Source organism: Podarcis liolepis (genome assembly GCF_965112155.1).
Source record: "Podarcis liolepis genome assembly, chromosome: 13".
In the NCBI taxonomy this organism is placed as follows: Eukaryota; Metazoa; Chordata; class Lepidosauria; order Squamata; family Lacertidae; genus Podarcis; species Podarcis liolepis.
The window spans coordinates 22,545-33,306 of record NC_139573.1 but is presented as its reverse complement, the minus strand read 5'-3'; the positions used below and the strand labels follow the sequence as shown (position 1 = coordinate 33,306).

The window sequence follows — 10,762 nt, the reverse complement described above, 5'->3', positions numbered from 1 at the left end:
TTTAACAGGGAGAAATGTAAAGTATTGCACTTGGGCAAAAAAAATGAGAGGCCCAAATACAAGATGGGTGACACCTGGCTTGAGAGCAGTACATGTGAAAAGGATCTAGGAGTCTTGGTTGACCACAAACTTGACATGAGCCAACAGTGTGACGCGGCAGCTAAAAAAGCCAATGCAATTCTGGGCTGCATCAATAGGAGTATAGCATCTAGATCAAGGGAAGTAATAGTGCCACTGTATTCTGCTCTGGTCAGACCTCACCTGGAGTACTGTGTCCAGTTCTGGGCACCACAATTCAAGAAGGACACTGACAAACTGGAACGTGTCCAGAGGAGGGCAACCAAAATGGTCAAAGGCCTGGAAACGATGCCTTATGAGGAACGGCTAAGGGAGCTGGGCATGTTTAGCCTGGAGAAGAGGAGGTTAAGGGGTGATATGATAGCCATGTTCAAATATATAAAAGGATGTCACATAGAGGAGGGAGAAAGGTTGTTTTCTGCTGCTCCAGAGAAGCGGACACGGAGCAATGGATCCAAACTACAAGAAAGACGATTCCACCTAAACATTAGGAAGAACTTCCTGACAGTAAGAGCTGTTTGACAGTGGAATTTGCTGCCAAGGAGTGTGGTGGAGTCTCCTGCTTTGGAGGTCTTTAAGCAGAGGCTTGACAACCATATGTCAGGAGTGCTCTGATGGTGTTTCCTGCTTGGCAGGGGGTTGGACTCCATGGCCCTTGTGGTCTCTTCCAACTCTATGAGTCTATGATTCTATGATTCTATGATTCTATGCTTTAGCCGAGATTCCTGAATTGGGGGTTGGACTAGATGATCCTCAGGCCCTGTCCAATCCTCCAGTCCTATGATTCCAGGATGGAGTTTCCTGCTTCTCGCAAAGCCTTTCCCCCTGCAGGCTGCTCTGCCTCTTTCTGTTTCCAAGGAAGGAGCAGCACAGCACGTCAGCCAAGAGGATCCCCCAAAATAAAACATCTCTGGGTGTGCGCAACACATATGGCTCCTCCTGGGTTCCTGCTTGATAAAGAGAGAGAGAGAGAGAGAGAGAGAGCACAGAGGGAGAGAGAAGCAATTCTTTATATGCTTAGCTTTGAAAGGGTTAAAAGGAACTGAACTGGATTCCTAGACAGGACAGGAAATAAGGGCGGGGCAGATCCTCCCGAGCCAAAGCCTTCTCACGTCCCTTCCTGCAAGGGGGGGGGGGCTGCGGAGGGGGCAGCTGTCGTCTCTCTGCTCTGCACTTTCTGGGATCTGGTGAGTCTCTTCTCTCTTCTGCTATAGGGTGCATGGGGGGGGGGAAGATGGGGGTCCAGGGAAGGATGAAGGTGAGTGTTCAGCTCCCGCAACCCCACCCAGAACACAAAAATTGGACCCGCAAAGGAACTGACAACCAATTCAACTGTTCTCAAGGGTAGTTGTGGGGATTCAGTGAGGTGGCGTAGATCCATGGAGGCCACTTTGAGCACCTTGGAGAAAAAAGTGGTGAGATAGAACTGCCATTAATAAAGAGAGGAAGCCCAGCCCATAATAGGGCTTCTGCATTTTGGACCAGCCTTCTAGGAGGGCAAGAGGCTTACTTCACCCTCTTCCCTTTTTTTCTTAAAGAAAGCTGAGAGTGTGGGCTGTGGTGCTGTCCAGCTCTGGTTCCTAGCAAGACTCATCCAGGGAAACTCTCTTTTCTCCTGACACTGTGTCCATTTTATAACACACAGGGCTTTTTGTGTGGCCAGAACTCACTAGAACTCCATTCTGGCACCTCTCAGGGGGTGCCATTGTCATTCTAAGAGAAGGAGGGAGGGAGGTGTTCACAGTGAGTTCCAGCAGCTCTTTTTCTAGAACAATAGCACTGATAACAGAGCAATGTGTTTGCTTTGCAGCATTTGCCAGCACCTCTAATTTGGACAGACAGAACATGGCAGAAGAAAAATGGAATTCCTTTCGCTCTCCAGAAGGCTTCCTGAAAGCACAGATGGATGAGCAATACTTAGCGGGCCCTGAAGCAGGAAGAGGCCATGCCATGGAAACTCGGAGCAGTGGGGGATTCTGGAAAAACTCCATGCAGAAGATTCTGAGTGAGGAGGACACCTTTCGCTCAGAGGTGCAGAGGCAGCAGTTCAGGCAGTTCTGCTACCAAGAGGCCAAAGGACCCCGAGAGGTTTGCAGCCGACTCTACCACCTCTGTTGTCAGTGGCTGAAGCCAGAAAGGCACACGAAGGCTGAGATGCTGGACCTGGTGATCTTGGAGCAGTTCCTGGCTGTCCTTCCAGCGGAGATGGAGAGCTGGGTGAGGGAATGCGGAGCAGAGACCAGTTCCCAGGCAGTGGCCCTGGCCGAAGGTTTCCTCCTGAGTCAGGCGGAGGAGAGGAAGCAGGCGGAGAAGCAGGTGAGAGAAACTTTCCTCTGGGTACCCCAAAGGGCTGTGAACAGGAGGGAGAGTATCCCAAAATGCTCTAGTAACTTTGCACCCCTTTTTGGAAACCATCCAAGGAAGTATATCAGATAACCTTACATTTTAACTCTGCGATTCCTTTTCTTATCCTTCTCCCCATTCTCTGTTTTGAATCCTTTTTGCTGTTTTAGGGAAGGATTACCTTTGCAGAAAGTGGCCTGGATTCCTCTGAAGCAGAGCGGACTTTGTTGGACATCAGAGAGAGGCCGCTGGGTAAGGAGGAAGGAGTTCATTCTCCGTTTGATCACATTCTATCGATTCTGAAACTATCTGTGGGTTCTTTGAATCTTTTGGGGAAAGCACTTGGGGCCAACTAATATGAAATGGGTACAAACATCAAAACGCACTCAGCCGGGGAGAAGCATCGTGCCCTCCTGGCTTCCCACTTCCCTTTGTCTCTCACAGGTAAAAGAAAGATGCTGACAAGATCATCTTTTCATGGTGGCGGAAGGGAAGCAGCGGCTGTGGAAACAGATCAGGTAGGGGGAAGGAGCCTTGTGGGGAAAGAGGCTCAGGAGTGGGGCAGCCAGGGTGGTTCTGCCCCTGAATGAATCTCTCTTATCCTCTTGCCTTCTGTCAAAGCTTCCCTTAACAAAGGCTGAATATACCACTAGAGAATGTTTATGTGCTGAGAAAAACAAACAGCTACTTCGTCCTAACTCTCCTTCTGAATGTCACTAGCATTATTTATCAGTCGTTGCAGTCTTCTTTCCATGTTTATCAGTGAATGCTAAAATAGGCTTCTAAGAAAATAACGTACCATAAAAAACAGTGGTCTGGATTCACCTAGCCAGCCCCATCAGTTGCTCCATGGCATTTCCCCCTGTCTCTTACCCCTTCCCCTGCCCACTGTTCCCCCTGAACTTGGCTTTAGGGCATCTGCAGGGTCCCCTCCAAATATACACAATAAAATACACAATAAAATAATTCCATTAAGACATTAAAAGATGCATCCACACTTAAATTGTGCAGCAACAAAATCCAATTAAAACAGCAGAACAATGTGTAGAAACTAGTCTTTGTGCTGTCTGAGAGGAGGGCATTCTTTTTCTTTCAGGGTTCACTGTACTTTGAAGATGTCGCTGTTCATTTCACAGACGAGGAGTGGGCATTGCTAGACCCTGACCAGAGAGCTCTGCATCAGGAAGTCATGGAGGAGAATAATGGGATCATGGCATCTCTTGGTAAGGCTCCCTGTTAGATCATAATATCTGTTCTGAAATTCAATCCATATCTCTATGTGACAAACCTTCCATGTTTTGATAGAGCTCAACGTTGCGACCTACATCTAAGATTCTGACATCCCCACAGCAAACCTTGAATGGAGGGGTTTTGACTGTTTTGTCTGTGAATATTCTTCCTCCACTTATGCCTTTTTAACTGTAGGCTGCGCTGTAGGCCTTTTAAAATGTAGGCTTCACAATAGTTAGGGAAGAAGAAGAAGAAGAAGAAGAAGAAGAAGAAGAAGAAGAAGAAGAAGAAGAATAGTAGTAGTAGTAGTAGTAGTAGTTTGGATTTGATATCCCGCTTTATCACTACCCGAAGGAGTCTCAAAGCGGCCAACATTCTCCTTTCCCTTCCTCCCCCACAACAAACACTCTGTGAGGTGAGTGGGGCTGAGAGACTTCAGAGAAGTATGACTGGCCCAAGGTCACCCAGCAGCTGCATGTGGAGGAGCGGAGACGCGAACCCAGTTCCCCAGATTACGAATCTACCGCTCTTTAACCACTATACCACACTGGCTCTCATTTCACTGGAAGTTGAAATGGTTTCTGTCAGGTTTTTTGTTTTCGCTTCTGCTTCTGTCCATTTTTGATTGAAGCAAAATGTAATTGAAATGCAGAGAATTGGTTAAGGCATTGATTTTACAGTGGTACCTCAGGTTAAGTACTTAATTCGTTCCGGAGGTCCGTTCTTAACCTGTATTTTGGAGCTCCATTTCTTCCTTAGGCTCTAATCCATTTCTGTCTTTGTTACAGGTGGTGATGAATTGGAAAAGAAGAACAAGGGAGATCATGACAACATCCACACAGTGGAGAAACCACATAAATATTTGGAGTGTGGAGAGAGCTTCAATCAGAGCAGCCACCTCACTTCTTATCAAAGAATTCATACAAGGAAGAAACCTTATCAGTGCTTGCAATGTAGGAAGAGCTTCAGTAAGAAGGAAAGTCTCACTTCCCATAACAGAATTCATATGGGGGAGAAACCACACCAGTGTGTGGAATGTGGAAAGAGTTTCAGTCGGAATGCCCATCTCATTTCTCATCAAAGAATTCATACAGGGGAGAAACCTTATCAGTGTGTGGAATGTGGAAAGCGCTTCACCCAGAAGGAAAGCCTCAATTCCCATCAAAGAATTCATACAGGGAAGAAACCACATCAGTGCTTTGAATGTGGGAAGAGCTTTTATACAAGCACAAACTTTCATCGACATCAGAGAATCCACACTGGAGAGAAACCCAATCAGTGCTTGGAATGTGGAAAGAGCTTCAGTCAGAGGTCCCATCTCACTGCCCATCAAAGAATTCATACAGGGGAGAAACCTTTTCAATGCCAAGAGTGTGGAAAGAGCTTCAGTAAGAGGGCCCATCTCACTGCCCATCAAAGAATTCATACAGGAGAGAAACCTTTTCAATGCCAAGAGTGTGAAAAGAGCTTCCGTCGGAAGGAAAGTCTCACTTCACATGAAAGAATTCACAGAAGTGAGGAACAATATAAATGTTTGGAATGTGGGAAGAGCTTTAATACAAGCACAAACTTTCGTCGACATCAGAGAATTCACAGTGGGGAGAAACCTTTTAAATGCCAAGCGTGTGGAAAGAGCTTCAGTCAGAAGGAAAGTCTCACTTCCCATCAAAGAATTCATACAGGGGAGAAACCATATAAGTGTGTGGAATGTGGAAAGAGCTTCAGTCACAGCTCCACTCTCACTTCCCATCAAAGAAATCATATAGGAGAGAAATATCAGGGTGTGAGGGTGGGTGTCAGGAGCAGGTCATTAATAACTCACACGGTGTCAGTGAAGTTAACTCTCTATTCAAAGAAATAAAACAGCTCAGGAGGCCAAACCTAGTGAGCACAGCAACTCTTTCCATTAGTTCTTGACCCAATGAAGCAGTTGTGAGGACCTAAGGTCCCCACCTTCCCACAGTTCCTTAAGTCTCCTCCTTCCCAAGCAATCTGAGATTTCTTTGCCTTGTCTGTCTCTGCTCCTCCCTCATCTTTACTTTTCTGGTCCTAGAAGATCAGCGGTAGAGTAGCTTGTTGCTGCAGGAGGGGGAGACTGCCTGTTTTTTCCACCAGCCTGACTCATCTCTTCCTCTTGGTCTTGCTCCTCTCCTGCTTTAGTTTCTGCCTCTGGTTCTGGACTGCTCTCTGCCACAGAGTCTTCCTGCTCTCTAAACCCTGTTAGCACTTCAGCTTCTGACACCTCCTTCCCCAAGTCTGCTCTCGCTTCTCTCTCTGGCTGCTCATCATCGTCCCACCACCAGTCCCCAGGGTCTGAGCTATCTTCCCTTGGGGGTTCCCCAGCTGATGCCTCCCACCACTCCTCTATGACACAGTGTTTGGAATGTAGAAAGAGCTTTAATACAAGCACAAACTTCCATAGTAATCAAAGTATTCACCGTGGGGAGAAATCATTTCCATGTGAGTGTTAAAAGAGGTTCTGGTTACATATCCTGTTGGTATACTAAGGTGTAAGCTGTCAGGCCCCCAAGAATCCTCAGAAAAACATGAATTCTCCAGAGACTCCTGGTGAACCTGGCTCTCTGAGAAAGTTGGAGTTATTCTCAATGCAGCATCATATCTGAATTGAAATCTCTCTCTGCCTCTTGATGTTACACAGGCACCGTGGCTCTACGCTTTGTTCAGGCAATCCTTTCTAGATGCATAGAAGTTGATGTGCTTTAATCTTATACTGTTAGTTTTAATGTATTTATGATTTTAATTTTAATAATAATTTTAATATTGCTGTGTAAATGCTTTTAATTGATAATTTTAACTTTTCTAGTTAAACTGGTTAAATGTTTTGTTACCAGTTACCATCAAGTGGTATTTTATTCAATAGAAATATTTATTCCAATAGAAGTAAATCAAGGGTGCCCAAACCTTTTTCAAAGAGCTTTTTTTAGGATTGAAGTTGCTGAGCTTTTTGGGGGGATTTTATCCCAGGACGTATACTGCCACAGGGGACTGATTAAATCGACAGGTGAGCTGTATTAGGCCCCCGAAACAGACCCTGGACATACCTGAAGTAAATAAATCCCACCCCTATGGGTGTGTGTGTTAGAAACCTGGGGGTTGGGGGTTGGGGGGGGGATGCTTGCAACTGGGACTTTTTGCCCAGCCAGAGTATGTAAGAAATAAGGACTGCTTTCTTTGTGTGCCTGTTCCCTGACATAAGCAGAGCAGCTCTCTGCAACCTCTTATTTGGATCAATAGACCTGGGAGTTGGCCTAAGCAATGAAGCATGCTGGGATCAGCCTTTCTGTTTGACCTGGCTCTTGGTTCTGGGCATGAAATTAAAGACAAGAGTTGCTGACTCTCCAGAATTGAGAAAGAGACTGACCAGGTAAAGATCCCTTAACCAATATCTTTCCTTCTTTTTAATATTTATTTTTGCTTTGTTTAATATACGACATCTGTTGGAGTTTCAGGCGGATGGGATCCTGGTTGCAGAGCTTTCCTGGCAACTGGTGTGACTGGATTTGGCTGAGGTTGTAGATGTTGCAGATGTATTCTTAGGACATCAAGTATCATATCTGAAGCAGGGGAAGCTCCAAGTCCCAGGAAAGGAGAGTCAGTGAAAGTGTTTTCAAGAGAATCTTCATGGCAGTTCATGAAAATGTGACATTTGAAGCTATATTAACTTTTCCCATAAAGGAAAAGGTATTTGCAGAATTAACTTTGAGTGGTTTATCTGTGCACCTTATCAAAGAAACTGCAGCTCTTTCTATTGAAAATCTTTCCCTGAGTATACAGTACAATGCAACATGAGAGGCATTTGGGGTCCCAGTTAATACTAGTGTTAAAAGCCCTGCATTAATTGGGACCCATGTGCTTTAAAGTATGCATTCATGCATGCATGTATTAGAATTGTAGAGTTGGAGGGAACCCTGAGGGTCATCTGGTCCCTGCAATGTATGGCAGATGTCCATCCAACCTCTGTTTGAAAAGGTCCAAGGAAGGAAAGTCTGTTACCTTCCAAGGGAGTCTATATATACCTATATAATATTGTGGGAATTACACAAGATACACTCTTTTTAAAGTTTAAATAACAAATAACTTTTACTCAGTGTACTTGCACTTGTTAGATTAAATGTACAAGGCTGGGAGGTATTACTTATGTTGCTAAAACATTTTACATACATTTGTATCTAAGGCAAAAACTGTTACAGATGGACAAACTCTGAGGCAGAACAGAAGACATCTACTGCTCATTACTGCCATAGCTGCCACAAGTGACATCACTGCCTCTGGCAGAAGGCATATGACATCACAGAATTCTTTCTTGAAAAGCTATAGCATTAACCCTTTGCTAAGCATTTTGGATGCTTTCGAATCTATCTATACCTATATAGCTACACACACACATACAAAATACAGAATAGAAACATATCAAAATATATTCGGTACAAAATAAATTAATTAACAATAAGAACCCAACACTGCATGGCAGCTGCTGAAACTATTGCTGATCAATTTTAAAGCCTGATTTGTTGTGTTTTGTTGTATTATTGTGTGCAGTTTGCTGTTGCGTTGTGTTTTTAGTGTATAAAATGCATTGTAAATTGGTTTTGAAAATAAATATATCTGTGAACCATATAAACAAAGGAAGCAACATCCTATTCCTGTTTTAACAATAGGAGCAACTTCACATTATCAAAGAAATTGACCATAACAGATTGGAAGACTGGGCCCAAGCTAACAATATTTCAATAGGGACAAATGCAGCCGTACAGTATAAGATGGGGGATACCCGACTTATTAGCAGCACATTCGAAAAAGATCCAGGGGTCTTGGGGGACCACAAGCTGAACATGAGTCAATATAATTTGACGAATGGTATCTGAGGAAGTGTGCATGCACACGAAAGCTTATACCCGGAACAAACTTAGTTGGTCTCTAAGGTGCTACTGGACAATTTATTTATTTATTTATTTTGAATGAGTCAATAGTGTGATGCATCAGCAAAAAAAGCTAATGCTATTCTAGGCTGCATCAACAGAAGTCTAGTGTCCAGTTCAAGGGAAATAATAGGATCTAATAAGTGTTGGAAATGTAAAGAAACAGAGGGTATGTTTTGCATGTTTTATCCTATGTGGTGGGAATGTAGGAAGGTAATTTTTTGGGGGGGAAATGGTTTATAATGAAATGAAGAAAATGTTCAGAGTAACCTTTGTTAAAAAAAACAGAAGCCTTTTTATTAGGTATTGTAGGAGCAGAGATTCCAAAAGACCAGTGAAAAATGTTTATGTATGCTATGACGGCCGCCTGGATACAGTTAGCCCAAATATAGAAAGAAGAAGCAGTCCCGACCAAAGAAGATTGGCAAACCAAGTTAATGGACTAGGCTGAAATGGCAAAACTAACCGGACAGCTCAGAAATCAAGATGATAAGAAATTTTTAAAAGAATGGGAAATGTTTATTGCGTATTTGCAAAAGTATTGTAAACAGGTTAATACATTGGTAGGATTTTAAGAACACTTGTAATTTTTAGAATATAGGAAATTTGAGGTAGAAAAAATAATTTGGAGTAGAAATGACATGTAATTGAAAAGGCAATTTAAGGTAGCAGAGGGGAGGGAAGTCACAGGATTAGGAGAATCTGGATTTGATATTGTTGTTGTGTATAATTTTGTTTGTTGTGTTTGTTGTGTGTGTATGAATGAACATTTCTCTTCAGTCAGGCATTGGGCTGATTAACATCCTATATATCCTTTAAAATGTATTTGTATGGGGGTGGGGTGGGGGTGTTGTTGTTTTGTTTTTGTTTCCATTATGTATTTTGTTTTTTTATCTTGTCTTTTTTTGATGTGAACTGCCCTGAGATCTTCAGATAAAGGGCGGTATACAAATGTAATAAATAATTATAACAATTCTCTTATATTCCACACCGACATAGTGCTTTTCATAATATGCTTTGCCCATTCTCACACATTTTCTTTCTGAGTTTCTAAATTGTCACCACTTGTATGCAGTTATGTCAGTAAATATCTCACATTCATTTTACTTGTAATCTGGACTTTTCTTGCTTCTGGCCCTGGAAGTAGAATAGGGCAACGACATGCATATTGAGCATTCAGCCAGATTAGTTTGCACCAGGTCTGCCGGGAGGTCTCTGGTCTGATTCAGCAGGGCTCTTCTTGTCTTCCGGTGTTGAAGGGACTGGGGTTCCCAGTCGCCCGCCAGGCCCTGATCACACCCAGACCTGCTTCACTTCAGCCAGGAGGACACCTTCTGCTTTGACCCCCTTTAGGGCCAGCAACCCCCCTCCATCTGGGGTGGGAGAAGAGGCCCATTTGACTCACACGGATCCTGGCCCACATCTGGGCAGAGGTGTAAGGATACATGGAGAAGGTTTGCATGCCACTTTCCAGCCGCAGTCCTCGAAGCAGCGTATGGCAGGGGTCTCCAAACGCCCCTCCCCGAGGGATTTAGCAGACCACTGAATGGTTTTGTTCAGCTTGTAGCCTTTGCCATGTTCTGCACTAGACGCTGCATGATTGTATTGCTTCTTTAATTGATTACAAATTGTATTTTATCATACTCCACAGGATATAAACTGTAATACAATATAGTATGAGGAATAAGGGCAGGAACTAAAATGCTATTAAAAATCACTAGGAATATTTCCTGGGATGGATCTACCGCCTCCTCTCTTCAGTCACAGAAAAGGCAGGAACCAGGTGCCTCCTCCTCATCCCTCAGCCGAGATCTGGCTGAATGAGAGAGATAGGAGAGCCATCTTCCCATATCTCCCATATGCTTTGGAAGAAGGAGCAAGCTTGTTTTCTCCTGCTCCGGAGGGGAGGGGAGGGGAGGAACCGAACCAACGGATCCAGGGATTCCATGAAGCTGTTCCTCTTGTTTCTGGTCAAGGGAGTTGCAGTCGAGAGGGTCTCCCGAAAGAGCTTCTCTGGGTGTGCGCGATGCTTTGGAGACGGGGGGAGGTATCAGCTGGGCGCGTTCGGCTGGGCAAGGGTTAAACCGTTAACGGGAACTGAGCTGGATTCCTAGAGAGGACAGGAAAATAAAGGCAGGGAGCAGGTCCTCCAGAGCAAAAGGCCCTCCCTC

General features: G+C 44.2%; 1 protein-coding gene across 1 annotated transcript; it reads left to right on the top strand.

Annotated features, from left to right (window-relative positions):
* The first annotated feature begins 1,163 nt into the window (after nt 1-1,163).
* Nucleotides 1,164-9,697, top strand: LOC310692003 (uncharacterized protein). The gene is made up of 6 exons (XM_083472351.1): nt 1,164-1,265; nt 1,889-2,394; nt 2,592-2,673; nt 2,866-2,939; nt 3,518-3,644; nt 4,440-9,697. The coding sequence occupies exons 2-6, from the start codon at nt 1,924-1,926 to the stop codon at nt 5,510-5,512; spliced, it is 1,827 nt and encodes a 608-aa protein (XP_083328477.1). The 5' UTR covers nt 1,164-1,265; nt 1,889-1,923; the 3' UTR covers nt 5,513-9,697.
* Nucleotides 9,698-10,762: the final 1,065 nt, after the last annotated feature.